General features: G+C 37.2%; 2 protein-coding genes and 1 long non-coding RNA gene across 4 annotated transcripts; 1 reads left to right on the forward strand and 2 right to left on the reverse strand.

Moving 5' to 3' along the window:
* Nucleotides 1–167: 167 nt before the first annotated feature.
* On the reverse strand, nt 168–868 carry LOC148842464 (oleosin Ara h 15.0101-like). Its single transcript, XM_088957736.1, has one exon. It carries the CDS (start codon nt 866–868, stop codon nt 437–439), a length of 432 nt encoding a protein of 143 aa, XP_088813862.1. The 3' UTR covers nt 168–436.
* Nucleotides 168–15288, reverse strand: LOC148842463 (SNARE-like superfamily protein). 2 transcript variants are annotated; one of them, XM_088957735.1, is made up of 5 exons: nt 14900–15275; nt 14314–14400; nt 3726–3794; nt 3419–3574; nt 168–2548 (listed from the first exon to the last, which is right to left on the reverse strand). In XM_088957735.1, exons 1-4 carry the CDS (start codon nt 15038–15040, stop codon nt 3440–3442), a joined length of 432 nt encoding a protein of 143 aa, XP_088813861.1. In that variant the 5' UTR covers nt 15041–15275; the 3' UTR covers nt 168–2548; nt 3419–3439. The 2 variants fall into 2 exon arrangements, with proteins under 2 accessions (XP_088813861.1, XP_088813860.1); XM_088957734.1 differs by lacking the exon at nt 168–2548 and adding an exon at nt 3158–3300 and having other exon boundaries at nt 14900–15288.
* On the forward strand, nt 15241–16301 carry LOC148842465 (uncharacterized). Its single transcript, XR_016103258.1, has 3 exons — nt 15241–15311; nt 15494–15622; nt 15769–16301. It is a non-coding gene; the product is annotated as an uncharacterized LOC148842465 (long non-coding RNA).
* Nucleotides 16302–16530: the final 229 nt, after the last annotated feature.

Consider the following 16530-nt stretch of genomic DNA (forward strand, 5'->3'; position numbering starts at 1 on the left):
AGGCAGCAATCCTCTACTCTATGGAGTTGGAGGGTTAGGTAAGATTCATCTACCAAAATTTGGGTGGCCCGGCTCAAAGTAAAGAACCATAAAATCCAATTAAAGACCTAGCTACGCATTGCTTACAGTGATTTCACTATCTACACCAAAGGTATGTACGCATGTAATTAATTAGTAAGAAGGAACGAAACCCCTTTAGATGACCAACATGAAGATGAAGATATAGATAAGCTACATGCTTGCCAGCTACACCTACAAGAAAGATTCAGAACAACATGCACAAACCAAGTGCATCATGATACACATGCGCATAGATCTGAGAACTAAAAAAGAGAGACGAAATTAAGCAGAAATTACAGAGAGTAGCAACTAGCAACAAGAGAGTTAAAAGGAAAGCTAATTAAGCAGAGCTAAATCTAAGCCACTCACTCGATGATCAATACCCCTGGCCCTGTCCCTGGGTAACTTCCTGTGCCTTCTGCTGCACATACTGCCCATATTCCTTAGCCTTGTTTGCAAGCGTCGTTCGTGCATAGTCAAGTTGGTCCGAACCCAGCGGGTGCTTCCCTGACATGTAGTTGTAGGTCCACGACATAACCGATAGCGCTGCTACAGCGCATCCACCTGAGAACAGAAACCCTGTAGCCACCAGGAATACAACTATCGCTGCAGGTATTAGTATGGGACTAAACAGCACCAGCAAAGGAGTTGCAATAACCAGGGATATAACTGTTCCGGTTAGGATCAGCCCCGACAAAACCAACAGTGTAGTCCCAATTGTAGCTGCTGTTAGGAATTTAACCGTCTGGCGTGAATTTGGAGCCGATTCCGATATTCTCTGGGTCACTGACTTAATTTGCTCAGCCATGATCGATCAACGACTAAGGAGAACGTAAGATTAGTATAATAGAGCACCGAGAGGCAAGTGAAAGGAAGGATAGGGAGAAGTTATACATAAAGGGGATTAAACGTCTTGGATTTAAGCAACGTGGCTGTGAGCTCAGATGGCCATGACCTCGTGATAAGTAAAGGCTCAGGCTCTGCTTGTCTGGAGTGGCTACGAGAATGACTCGTGGCGGCAGAGCAGCTGGGTCTGGAACAGTGGGCTTAGACGTTGTAAATCTTAAAGCATGCCCGGTGGTGCTTGGTTCAGCCGTTCAGGTTTGTAGTTAGTGAAGGCTCAACGGTTCTTGTTGAAGGACACTTTTTTTTTCTTTTTCTAATTTGCCGCCGTTAGGTGGCCATCAGTACGGGGTAAAACTTAAACTGTTGGCCCTATGCTGTTGTGAGATTTTATGGGAATGTCACGTTACGATGAGAATGAGTAAATTAGTAATTACCTTTTAATTTATTTTAACTAAAAACAAAAGCATGAGAGTAAATGGGTGACCTGTCCAGGACGTGCCTAGAAACTGTTTCAACAGCTGGGCCCCAACAGCCAAAGTTAACCCGTTGGTACAGAAAAGTTTTAAGAGAAAATTATAATTAATACCTCTAGTCTCTAAATTTTAAAATACGATAATTCAGTACCTGAACATTCAAAATGTGATAATCCATTATCTGACAAAAAAATTAATAGTCCTAAATTTTTGCCTTTTCTATTCAAGAAAATTAGGATCGCTATAATACCCACTCAAACATAAACCCAATTTTCTTGAATAAAAAAAGCAAGGATTTGAAATCATTAAAATTTTATCAATATTTAAATAGTTGATAAAGAAAATTAAATAACACTCGAAGAGCATTTGTATCCTTTTCAAATATCACATAACAGTAGGTTAAACGCTGATTAATGACAAGTACTAAATTGTCATATTTTGAAAGTTCAGGTATTGAATTGTCATTCAAATACCAAAATAACACTAGACACAAAATACAAGGTATTAATCAATAATTTTCCCTTTTATTAATCAATCAAGACGTCAAATGGACAGCATGGTCCAAACTTTTTCCCCGACAATTAGATTTCATATTTGGGTAGAAATAAAATAAGTTTCCATGGGTCTTACAGTAATAAGAGGAAAATCGTGAACTGAGCAACAAGGGAAGAGAAAAAGTTGAGTGTTTGTGGTTGATGTCAATGAAGAGTATATAACAAACAACGGTAAAGGATCAAGCACTGAACCATGTGATATTTATTACTTCCAAATTCAGCATCAAATAATGATAATCATAAAACATACAGAATAAAGCCTTAGAGAAATATTGGTAACAAGTTCGATAGAGCAGCGAGGATCATTTTACCATTTAGCATTTGTTGAGATTTCTAAACCTTGGACTCTTGGAGGCTTTTCTTGTTAGTAATGCAAGCGTTGATTGGATTTGCTCTAGGTCCACTCCAAACTCCTAATCTATTGCAGCCGACCTTAAGACAAATCATCAGGGTGTTTGACTTTGCTTTGCTAAAAGAGATAATAGAGGCTGAGGCTGTATATTAGTTTGGTAATTCAATAAGAAATAACCATATAATACAAACTTATCTGTTATAACTTCAGCCTGAATCCGTCTCTGGCTGTCTGCGTAAATAAGACTTAGGAGGTATGCAAATCTGTTAAAAGAATCGCAGGTGGCAACCCAAGAAGCGGAAAAACAATGGGCTGTCAGAACTCAGAAGCACTTACCCCACCTAATGAACTATTGTGTTCCATAACAATCTCAACCAGGAAAAGCAAAAGCAGTAATTATCAAAAGCAATATCTTTACCCAACAAGAGGCAAAAGCAAAAGCAATGATTATTAATCAAAGCTCCCAGTGAGCAGCATAGTACTAACTAGACTATAGTAATGTTTACAAATTATTTGCATCAGTTCGCTTTCGCTTGTAGCTATCCTTCGATTGTGTTGACAAAATAATGAAGAGGTCTACGTACCACAGATCAATGAAGGAGGTCTACGTACTTTATATATCAGATAAAACATTCGTTTCTAAACTAAACTGCCTAATAGGTCCTTCTCACTTGCTAACGAGACAAACTTTTCAAGCTTAAAAAATGTTTTAGAGAAAATTGTTTTTTCGGTAGGTAGAATCAACATTGGTTTTCATGAAAAACCGTATATTTAATGTGAAGAGATTTTTCTAAATAAGAAGCACCTAAATTAATCTGTTGCCAAACCATCGTTAAGTAATTCCAATATAACAGGAATAGAAGCTGGTCGGATGTTCTGAAATGCAATTGACTAATGTTTTTTTTTTTTTTTTTTTCTGGGCAAGTGACTGACCAATTTTTACTCAATACAAGTATGTTGTATGGATCCCCCGGGGAACACAACCCAAGCAAATGCCTCCGGCATGGCTTAGCACCTAAGAGTGTTGACATCAATAATTCAGATTATGCCAAATCAGAGATGGCATATACCATGATAAATAACATCTCAAAGTAAATGACCTCTGAAGAAGACAGAAGGAACAAACTCCTCACCCTCACATACAATTGAAACAGCTATGAAGCTTTGTCCATGAGTTGGATTGGTGTCAGAATGTTCTGTTTGCTTGTCTCAACAATACATCCATTCATGACCATTTCTTCCAACATGAAATGTGCCTTCTCTAGGTGAAACATGATATCTAGTTCACACTGAAAATTTTAACAGGAATAAAAGAAATTAAATTAATTGCGTGTTCTAGTAAATTACTTAACAAGAGAAAGCAGAAAATAGGTCTACTTTTAGTAACAACATGATTAAAAGATGGTTAACCCTGACATGATTCCAGTTATTGGGGCTTACCACATTCCCAAAATGGCGATCCATGGTTTCAACTAAAAGATGTATGAATTCCAGAATAGCCAGTTCATTCTGCAAAATAAAAGATATGGAATTGGAAGGAACATGAATTCTACTTGCAATGGCATATTAATGCAGTGGCACAGCTACTAAATTATTTAAGACAGACCGATTAAAGAAATCTAATGAAAAAGATGAAATTAATAAATCACTACTTAAACAAGCAATAATTAACTTAACTACTTGCTAACAAACTTGTGCAATGCTACTACCTGAAAAAGAAAAAAAAAAAGGTTTCATTTGAATACTTCTGAAATCCAGGTTATGTTAAGTCGCGCACAAATAAAAGAAAAGAGAAATGTTGAGGAAAAAAATCTCATATCGAAGTTTGCACTTTGCTTTTACAGTCATATAGTGGAACTTATAATCTTCTTTTCTAGTTTAGAACTTTATTGAGACTCCAAAATGCCTGTATATGTAAAGACTTAAAAGGGCAGCCTAGTATATGAGGCTCCAATGCCTGGGGAAGGACTTAATAGATGCTAAAATCCTAATAGGATCTTCACCTTTTTAACTCAACCTATGGAATCACTTGTCCAAAGAAATCCAATCAAAACAAATCCTAAAACTAGCAGGATTCTAATTTAGATAACAGAGAATAGTCAAATGAGTTTCAACTTTCAGGTACACACTTAGAAATTGAATAGTCACAATTTTTAAATGCATAATAAAACATTGTTATGGTAGGAAAAATATGGAAAAGAGTGTATTACTTTAACCATTTACATGCTCTATTTGTTTATAACAAAATTATATCTGGGATATGAGAACCCTCCAGCACCAGCATATAAAGGCCTTTGAAGATCCCTGAGAAGGGGCAGTATGAAAGTCAAAAGCAGATCTATGACTGAAAGCAAAATTTGACATGATATCTGGATTCTAATGAGATCTTTCTCACCCAGCTCCAGAGGATGGAACAGTTGATGTTTGAAAGTCAGCAATGAGAACAATATGACAAGCATTAAGAGCTAATAGTACACAGGGTAAGTTTGTTGGCTTACGATGAAAACGGGGAATTCCTCATGATGATGGGGAAGACATGATGCAGATACAGAAGCAATGAACCATGGGGAAGTATATCAGTTTTCCAATTCACACTGTCTACACCAATTTCAGAATATTTACTGTTGTTTTGAAATTACTATTTATGGTAACTTTTGGACTTACTATCCCATAATTGCCGGCGTCCTTACATTTAGTTTTAGTAGGATTAGCAAGGTGTCAATTAAGTTTATTTAGAAATTAGAGTCCCTGTTTAAGTATCCTTATGAATTACCTATATAGAGATTTGTCTTAGTTCCAAAGCAATTAGAAGTTGATTTGGGTCAGTTTCCTAATTCAAATTGGAGTCTGTAAAGGAATATCTGAGTTTATAATAAAGTCATTGTAATTGCAATTTAGAAAGGAATGATTTGATGAAATAAGTGTGTTTGGTTGTCATGAGGAATTTTTTCTCCTTTTATTACTCCGTTAGTTATTTCTTCTTCTAAGTAATCTATCTTTTTGTTTTTTGCTATAATAGAAAGAATTCTTCTCTCTTTCTAATCCTTTGTCCAATCTTTGGTGGACAGAAGAATGCCTACTTATTTATCCATCCTTATTTTTCATCCATAATCACCTATGGCCCCTCCTTCACCCCACAAAAGAAGTATTGATACTTTACTTAACACCCTCCTTTTAAAAAGGTTATATAGCTAATGAACATTCAATGCCAACTGAATTTATGTCACTATCATTGTAAAACCAGGAACTTTGTTTTTCTTAGAAAATGTGGACCTATTATCACCTAGACATGTATGTAGTTATTATTCCTCTTACTAATATAACAAAAAAGTAATAAACTATTTTCACTAGTGTACAATTCCATAGTTTTTTTTTTTTCTTTCTCTGTGACATACAGCATGTTGGTAGGGAAGAGGTCTAAAACATTGGATGGTGCTGTCCATGCTACCAAGGAGAGAAAGGAAATGGCTTCATACCTGAGAAACAAACTGAGAGAATAGAAGGAGATGGTTACTGCTGACTACTCTCTTAAAACAAAGAAAGCATGCATGAGGAGAGCGGCACCAATTCTTTCGTTTCCACTGAAGCTTCTCCTTTGTGTTGATGGCCTGCAAAGTAGCTCCCAGACGGAAAAATTTTACCTTTGGAGGGACCAGACCAATCGAAAGAGCCTTGGCTGGGAAATAGAGTGACAGATTTGCTTGGTATAGGGTTTTGAAGAAGGATGCACAAGTGAACCTGGTCCAGATTCTTTCATCTCTCCCCCCGGGATCAAGGCATACTTCTTTTAGGTTATCAAGAAGATCTATTATATCTGGAGTTCCTGACTCTCTAAGCACTCATCTATATTCATCATACAGCGAATGAATTTCCTTGTTCTAAATGTGTGACCTAGAAGTAAAAAATCATATCCATTCAAACAACAGGCTTTCTGAAGGGAACTTACTAGCAACCCAAAAAAAAAAAACGCTTTCTAAAGGGAGAAACAAAATTAATTAGAGGGTCAAGGATAAAGAGAACTTGTGTCCTTCATGTTCCTCATTCTACTCTATTCTTATCCTTCCTAAATATGAAAGTCTATATCCATTAGAAAGCAGATGGCATGCCAAATTGTGCTTTGGTCATATACCTGGCTACCTGCTTTTCATTTTCACCCTCCCAGGGGTCTTGCAAAGCATTTATATGCTGATACTGGACAGATCTTGTATCCCAGGTATCATTTGGTTTTGTCTTAGTTTAATTTCATTTTCTTTGAATATGAAAAAAAAAAGTAAAAAATTAAACTAATATTAATTATCAAAAAAGGTTAAACTAATATTCTAGTCCAAATCAAATTCTTATGCTCTTTTTCATCACTAAAACATTTTTCAGTTCAAAACTGTGAAAATTCAATAGCCAAAACTAAAGCTTGTTTGAAATGCATTTGACCATTCCTTTTTTTCTCTTTTCCTTACTATCAGATTACTTGCTTTTTGAGAAGAAGATGAGATCATTTTAGCTTGGATGTTAACATGAAAGACAAACTTATAACCCACCGGTTCATGCATCCATAGCATAATTGGGGAGAGAATATAACTAAAAGGTTTAATTAAGAACATCTAAAGTGGAATCATGTTTGCATGTAGATAGCATAAATAGTATATATTTCTTAAAGATTGAATTGTCCTAGGATTCATGGTTCTTATTCAAAAAGAAGAAGAAGAAGAAGAAAAAAGCCATTGCCTAGGCGACTAGGCAATAAGACACCCCTATTGCCTAGCTTCACCTACTTTGACAATCAAGAAATACAAAGATAGCTTAGCATGTGGAGCAATGAGTTCACATGGTCACCACACTTTCTATTGGCCCTCCAATAAAACAGTTGGAAGGTTTGGTGATGTTGAAAGAGAAGAGAAGAAGTGGTGTCGAGAATGCTTGGTGTGTCTATTCACACCAAGAGACTTCGTTTTTCTTCACAAGCAAAATTACAAAGGTGCCCTTGAATAGGCACACAACTACAAATATTCATAAAGGACAGAAATGCCCTCATACTCTTAACACTCCACCTCAAGCTGAGCATAGATATTTATCATGCCCAGCTTGTTCAAATTGTTGTTGAACTTTGATTTGGAAACACCTTTAGTAAGACAATCAACCAATAGGTCTTCAAACCTCACATAAAGTAGACAAATCTCTCCACTGGCAACTCTTTCTCTAATGAAATGTCGATCAACCTCTATATGTTTTGTAAGATCATGTTGTACAAGATTGTGAGTTATGTACATGGCAGCTTGATTGTCACAATATAATATCATTGGAGTATCAATCTACACTCCCATTTCTATCAACAAGTTCTTCAGCCACAACAATTCTGAGACACCATGTGCCATAGCTCTGTACTTTGCCTCTACACTAGATGGAGTCACAACCGATTGCTTCTTGCTTCTCCAAGGTATGACATTGCCACCCACCAAGGTACAATAGCCAAAAGTAGACCACCTATCATCAATAGAACCTGCCCAATCAACATCAAAATAGGTCTCTACCTTCAGATGCCCATGATTAGAATACAACATCCCCTTTCTTGGACATCCCTTCAAATATGCAAGTATTCTATTCACTGCTTGCATATGAGATGATCTAGGCTTGTGCATGTATTGACTGACCACACTTACAACATATGATATATCAGGTCTAGTCAAACACAAGTAGAGAAGGCAGCCGACAAGTCATTGATACACATCTTTGTCAGGAAGGATATCTCCATCATCAACTCCCAACTTATGATTGGGATCAATTGGAGTTTCAACCGGTTTATTTTCCTACCTCCTGAAGCAAATCAAGGCCACATCTGAGAAATATAAATGCCCCTCTTTGACCTTACGATCTCAAACCCTAGAAAATATCAAAGATTTCTAAGATCCTTAATTTCGAATTCAGTAGCAAGGAAAGACTTCACTTCAGGAATCACAGAGATATCATCCCCTATGATAACAATATCATTGACATATACTATCAACATAGTTATTTTTCCATTTGCTCTCCTAACAAACAGGGTATGGTTAACTTGTGATTGTGAAAAGCCAATTTTTAAGACAACTTTTCTGAATCTGTCAAACCAAGCTCTAGGGGACTGTTTAAGGCCATAAAGGGATTTCTTTAAATGGCAAACATTTCCTTCACTCCCACGGATGTTCACTCCTAGAGGAAGTTCCATGTAAACTTCTTCCTGAAGGTATCCATTAAGGAAGGTGTTCTTAACATCCATTTGATACAAGGGCCAAGAATAGTGGGCAGCAAGAGACATAATAACTCGGATTGAATTCATCTTGACTATTGGAGTAAACGTTTCTTGGTAATCAATGCCGTAAGACTAAGTGTACCCTTTTGCCACAAGTCGAGCTTTATACCTTTCAATTAAGCCATTAGCTTTATGCTTCACTGTATAAACCCATTGCATCCAAAAGGAACTTTGCCTTCTGGAAGAGAAACAATTTCCCATGTTGGTTTTTTTTCGAGTGTCTCTATTTCTTGGTTCATAACATCATTCCAACGAGGGAATTGCACTGCCTCAGTAACATTGTGAGGGATAAAAACAAAAGAAATAGAAGAGATATAGGCATAATAAGAGGGTGATAAAGTATCAATAGAGACATAATTTGAAATAAGATACTTAGCACATGTCTGTCTTGCTTTACGAATTGCAATAGGAAGGTTAAGATCAGAAACTATACGAGGAGACTCAACAACAAATTCAACACAGGCATCGAAATTAGAAAGAGGTTTAGAATCCAAATTACTTGGGTCCAGAAGGTCAGATTGTAATGGACATTCAATCTCTGGAGTTATAAGAGGACTACTACCACCACAAGGAAGTGGAGGAGAAGAAGGATTGACAACATAAGTTGTAGGAATCGACATACAAAAAGGACTCCAATCTTCACTAACATTCTCCCCCTAAAGAGTATGACAGGAGACAAAGAAGGGAGTAGACTCAAATAATGTGACATCTTTGGACACATGCCGTTTTCAGAATAAGGGTGATAACAACGACACTCCTTTTGGACTGAAGAATACCCCAAGAAGACACACTTGATAGACTTTGGATTAAATTTCAGTCTAGAATGACTCATGTCATGGACTAAGCAAACACACCCACAAACCTTGGGAGGAAGATGGAATGTACCCTCATCAAGAAAAAGCAATTGATGAGGAGACTAGAGGTGAAGGATTCGCGAGGGAAGTCTATTAATAAGATATATAACTGTTTAAGCAACATCACCCCAAAACCGAGTTGGAACATGCATCTGGGATAACAAGCCTTTGGCAACTTCAATCACATATCTGCTTTTCCTCTCCGACACCCTATTTTGTTGGGGCGTATGAGTGCAGGAACTTTGGTGAATCACTCCTTTTTTCTTCAAAGAAGGATTGTAAGTGCTTCTCAAAGTACTCCTTGGCGTTGTCAAATCTAATAATCTTGATCTTCTTCTCAAACTGTGTTTCCACCATACTAAAGAAGCCTTTCACAATGAAAGGAACTTCATCTTGGCTCTTCATCAAATACAACCAAATATACCATGAATAATATCATCAACAAAGAGAATAAAATATTTATAGCCACCCAAACATGGAATACAATAAGGTCCCCAACATCAGTATGCATTAAATGAAAAGCAACATTACTTTTGTTGCATTGCTTTGATAGTTGACAGACTTCACATTGTAGACCAGAACTAAACAAGGACTCAAACAAACTAGGAAACAAAAACTTCAAGGAACCAAAAGACACATGCCCAAGACAGTGATGCCACAATTTCAACTGACTTAGTTTCTCATTAGACCTGCTCATGGGCCGAGTAGCTTGACAGGCTAGCCCGGCTCGACCCGTTATTAAGTCAGTCTTGGTCATGATTTTAGGCCAGGCTTGGGCTCGGGCCTAAAGCACCGGTCCTGACTTTTTTCGAGCCAGGCTCGAGCTTTCTCAAAAAATCCTGGCCCAAGCCCGAGCCCGACTTGATATTATATATAAAATAATAAAAATATATTTTATTTAACAAAAAATATATATACAATATTTTTTCTTTGTTCTTCTTCTCTTTTTTCTAAGTAATAATGAAATGTTTATTATTTTTGAGTTTTAAAAGTTTTTAATATAAATAAAACACTTTTTTATTGAATAAAAAAAAGAAAAAAATCAGTTTTCAAATTTATGACTGAGCTTGGGCTTGGGCCTGAGTGTATTCTATTGATACATATACAAAGCTCCTGAGTGTATTCTATTGATACATATACAAAGCTCGGCCCAACCCATGAACATGTTTATTTCTCATCAAGTCATCATGACAAGACTCAAACTAACACATCAACCCTATCATTGGAGACTAATCAAGAAGATAAACTCCATCGGCTTCATGTCCATTGCCAGTTGTCTTCCCTATACTCAGGTCCTGAAAGACACTATGAGATGGAAAGAAGGTTACAGAGCAATTATAAGACTTTGTAAAAGAACTAACAAATAAAAGATTTCTATGCAATTGTGGAACATGGAGTACAGAATTCAAAGAAAGGTTATTGGTATGTTTAACTTCACCCAAACCCGACATTGGGGTCTAGGATCCATCGGCAATGGTAATCTTACCTTTCCTTGAAAAAAGTCCAAAGTGGTAAAGTAAGAAGGCATATCAATCATATGATAACTAGCTCCCATGTCAATTATCCAAGAGCTAGATGGAGGGGCATGACACACAAGTGCAGTACCTGATTTTGCAAAGGCACTAGAAGAAGCATTTTAACTAGTAGATGTAGGCAACCCACTCTTTTCAAGATGGAGTAAGATGCCTCTCAATTTTTCCATCACATTAGAGGTGTCATGAGTAGATGTCGGAGCAGGAGGATTCCCCTCAAGCATGAGTCTAAGAATCATGACTTGCAATAGCAACATGAGCATTTACTTTCTTTCCAGCTTTAAACTTCTCAGGTTTTAGGTGGGGATTTAGTTTCTAGCATCTCTCCTTGATATGCTTTAGCTTCTTACAGTATTCAAAAAATACCTCTTCATGTTTACCAAAACTCTACTTAGGCTTTGTGGACACAAGAGCAATGTGCTCACCTACAGACACTTGCATCATAGCATTCCTCCTACTTTCTTCATTCTGCACAAAAGAATATGTTGTATGCTGTGGAGAGTGAAAAAATATCAGCACTAAGGATGTGTTGCCTAGTGAAGTCATAATCAGCATTTAACCCAACAAGAAAATCAAAAACTCGGTTTTTTCAACGTACTTCCTGTACTGTTCAACATCAACAGGATCCTTCCACTCCAAAGCCTCAAGGTGATCAATTTCTTCCCAAATTGATGGTAAGGAGGAGAAATACATGGCCATTGATTCCTCCCCCTATCGCATATTACATACTTCTCTTTGCAACTAAAGATTCTAGTAGTGTTTTTTGCTTGAGAATAAGTTGCAATTAGTCTATTCCAAATATCTTTAGTTGTTGGAAGGAATATATAATTACGAGCAATGCGTGCCTACATAGAGTATATAGGCCATGACATAACCGACAGATTATCCTGCTCCCATTTGGAATAGTTCAGATCTTCAGGCTTCGACTTAGCTTCCTTATCGGTAATAAATCTGAGCTTACCTCTTCCATCGATTGTAAGCTTGGCTGATTGAGACCATTCAACAAAATTTGTTCCATCAAGTTTTACAATATAATCTGCCCTCCGGCATTGTCATTGCTTCCTAAGAGAACATAAGTAGGTATGCGGACGTCCTTGTGTGAATTCATCAATCACAACCCCTCAAAAAAAACATTTCTCACCAGCACCACAATATTCCAACACCAGTTGAACTCCCAAACACCTTTTCCCACAAGGTTAGACACGAGTTACAACTAAAAAACTAGGAAAAATAGGTATTGGTGGCAAAACGTGGGAAGAAAGAAATTTCCCAAAAAAATTTAGGGCTCCAAAATATTCAGGATTACTTCCTGCAGTCCCAGGGGTTTACCACAACTCAAATACAAGAGGTTTCAGCAACAACCAACCCACCATACAAGCATGCAAGCCCTAAACTCCAGATCTGGATTTTTCGCCAATTTTCATCAAAAAAATCCAAGAAAAATCCAAACAGCTTCAAACCACCATGAAACTTATACCAAAATTCCCCTAAAATCAAGGCAAATCAGCAACCATCAAAAACCCATGAGGATGCTGTCGACTATACGGACTGTTGACGTCAACCAACGACATGCTGATGTCAATAGGTCTGTCTGTGAGTCATGACTAGTAGCAGATAGTTTCCTTGACCATGTAACGCTTTGATACCAAGTTGGAAGAAGAATGCTTGGTGTGTTACTATTCACACCAAGTGTCGAGAATGCTTGGTGTGTTACTATTCACACCAAGAGACTCCATTTTTCTTCACAAGAAAAATTACAAAAGTGCCCTTGAATAGGCACCCAAATACAAATATTCATAAAGGACAGAAATGCCTGCATACCTAGGTGATTTGGTTTCAATTAGTCAACATGGTCACAATACTTTTTTGCAATCCTCCAATAAAACATAGAATCAATCAAATGAAAAGAAGAAATTACCTCATGAGTAAATGCTTGTAATTGCTACCCCAAGTGATACATGAGCTACCCGCTATCATATGATAAAATGGAGACTTCCTCTAGAATCCACTACCTTACAAGGAATATCAAGAAATACAAAGGTAGACTAACATGCGGAGCAATGAGTTCATATGAACTACCCACTATCACATGATAATCATAACACTTTTTGTGGCCTCTTAAAAAAACCAAACATGTTAAAAGTCAAAGGATAAACCAAATCACCCATTGAATACATGCCTAGTTGATTTGGTTTTTATGAGTTCACAATTCACACAATCATGATAATTTCTTGCGACCATCCAATAAAACACAAACACGCTTCCATCAATCAAATGAAAACCAAATAACCCAATGAAGGCATGTCTGCTATTGCTATACTAAATGATATAAGAACAATTTACAATCATATAAAATAGAAGCTACCTTTATGATATGCTATTTAACTAGGACAATTAGGTAATACCAAGGCAACTTCAATTCCCAAGATGGATACTTTTATATTCTTAACTTTCTGAGATTATAATAATAAAGCGGACATTATTAAACTAAATTATTCACTTTGAGTTAAAATACTAGTTTATTTTTATTATTTTCTTATTTGTTAGGGTTCAATCAAGATGCGTACTGTCTTGAACTCTCAAAAACTTTAAAACCTGAAGTAATAAGCATGGAAGAACTCAAAATTTTATTCAATCGATACATATTGATTTTCTTTTTTCATCCTTTTTTCTTCTTTTCCTAAGAAAAAAAAAAGAGGCTTAGCCCCTCTATTTTCTGAAAATTCTTTGCTTTCTTCCATTTTTTACATAAATATATTGACTTTTTATGTTTTAAATGAAGTGCATGCATTTTGTTATGAAGATTACATACAATTAATAATGAAAGATGATTGATGCTTGCCATGGAACCTAGAAAATTACCCTAGGAATAATGCTTTTTATTCAAAAAATTCCCGTCGTCTAGGCGACAAGGCGCACCCCCCCCCCCCCACCCCATCATGGAGCCTCACCACGGCGCCTTAAAAACAATGTGATTATGCAAGGAAAAACACAACAATAGTGTCTTTCTAATGCTGCAAATTTAGTTGGGAACTTTGGCTTTCACATAGAGTGCAGAGTTGCAATTATGTCCTCTACAATTCTACACTTTTTATAGCCCACGACCACTGGATAATCAAATCATCAACAAAAAAGTAACAGGACAATCCAGTTGGTTGGCTCATAATCTTGGAGCTACCTCTTTGTTCTGGTTTTTCTTCAGAATTCAGACAGATAGTTCCAGTGCTACCAAATTCACGCCCTGACTAGCATGTCATGGATGAAAACGTTGAACCATAATCTATTTGGTCGATCTTCTGAAAAAAAGCAATGACTCGAAAATGTAGAAAATATGACACAACAAGGCGATGCTAAAGATTGACCTCATCATTGTCGACCCCAACCAAGAAAAACAATGACGCGTAGCGCCTGTATACAACTTTGTAGTTCCGATGCTCCACGAACGAACACTGACCACAAAGGAAACGGTCGGTATCAGTAACAGAAGAAAGAAAATGCTACAGTATCAAATAGCACAGACTCGTCACATAACTAATATCGCTTGCAGCTCCAACAAAATTAAAGATTTTGCTAGCAATAATAATCTGAATATGCTAAACATGAAAGAAAGGGGTAAAAGGATAAGGTACGAAGAAAGGGAAGAAAATAAAATTGCCTGGAGGACATGACAATCACTGAAGAATCCATTAGTAGAAAATATCAATTCATGCTCAAACAACATGATCGTGTATGGATCAAAGACAAAAATATGCGCAATTTTCCAAAAATGCAACTCTTTGTCGAAAGCTTAGTAAATTATACAATCAAAAAGCATTTGCGATGTGTAACTCGATGCATTCAATAAGATCAGGTTCGCAATCATCCAAAGAAACTGACAAAAACTGCAAAAACAAAAAACAAAAAAAAACAAATGAAGGCATGAAAATTGGAAAATGAAGAGGGAGAGACCTGTTGCTCGGTGCGGGCAAGACATTTGCGAACAATTTCACCTTCGAGAGCTCTTCGCTGTTCGAGGGTGAGGTATTCATAGTACTGGGCAAGGCGGGTTTGGCCCTGCTTGTTCACCAACAATATGAATCGGATCCCCATTTCTCCTTCCTTTCCTTCCTCTCCGTCCTCAGTCCTCTCTCCTCTCCCACCGAGAAAACAGAGTCTTCGAGCCCGGGAGTCGCGTAAATATATGCCGGCTCATCATGTGGCGCCGTCTGGTCTAAATGATCGGACCACAGCTTGGTTTATTCTAGCCAGACACTTAAATACACGGCGGTATTGATCAAACTACAGTGGGGGTCATTGGTGACTGGTAGGCCATAAAACCATCGACAGCCGATGAAGTCAGTGATCGGTTTAAAATTTTAGGGTAAATTTTTTACCCTTATGGTTTAGTTAATTAATTAACTCTATCCTTATTATTTGAAAATTGACTATGTATATCCTTTTTTTTTACAATTGAGTAAAACACAAAAGTTTAAAATGCCCATTAAACCCCTATACAAAATTACATGTTTATCCTTGTTTTTTAATTAACTCGATCCCTATCAGATACTCGCCCTATCTGTTGAAGGGAAGAGAAGACAAGAGCGCCATCCCGACGGCTCGCCATCGCCATCTCCACTGACAACGATTGCTGCAAATAACAAATGGCGGAGGTCTGACGGAAATCCGACAGAGGTCGGCAATGGGTTTTTTATCCCTGTTCTTAACACCTCTTTTCATTTAAACCCTAAACAAAATGGAGATGGATTTTTTTTTTTTTGTTTTTTACTGAAGGAATCTGTAGTGTATGATTAGAATACAGTGTTATTTTGCTTTTGCAGTGAGTTCTACGGATGAATATTGAGGAGGGAGGGAAGGAGGAAGAATAAGAAGAAGGAGGGCGATCTGGAGCAACATCAGACCTTTTGTGCAAAATGGTGAACAAAGGGAGGCGAAAGGTTCAGGAGGGAGAAAATGAGGAAGGAGGGCGATCTGGTCAAATTTCTTCAGTTGGAAAGAGGAAGGACGATAGAACTATTTTGGGAAGTAAGAAGAAAGGAGGAAGTGAACTTGCAGATGTTCGACGAAATGCCAGAGCGATCCTAGCATAACTATGCCAACGCACACCCGCTCATGCTAGCACACGCCAGTTCTACTTTTCATTTTGTAACATGCTATCTATACGTTATAGATGCATTCGGAAGTTGTTGAGGATGTTATATTTGGCTTGGAATCAGGCATTTTATTTAGGTGCTACATCATGTCCCTCCCTTTTTTATATCACTTGGGTTTGTTAAGATTTTCTGATTCCAAGAAAGGACATATTTTGAAAATATAAGTTCACCCCTATGCTGTCTTTTAATTTCTCTTCAAATGCGACATTTATGCTAAAGGAAGGTGATGTCTTCTCACTTTATTGTGTCACGATAAAGATTAGTCTGCAGAAAGTTAAATGCATGAAATTCATTTACAGTCTAATTTTCAGCTGCCCTCTCTCACACGAAGGCTAGCTAATGCCCCATTTTAGTAACAACTAAAATCATGAATTTAGGGTTTGTATACAGATTTGATGCGGATTTGGGCCTGGTCAAATCATAAATGAT

Source organism: Nelumbo lutea, chromosome 8 (genome assembly GCF_056320005.1).
Source record: "Nelumbo lutea isolate HS-2025 chromosome 8, American lotus-T2T, whole genome shotgun sequence".
NCBI lineage: Eukaryota > Viridiplantae > Streptophyta > Magnoliopsida > Proteales > Nelumbonaceae > Nelumbo > Nelumbo lutea.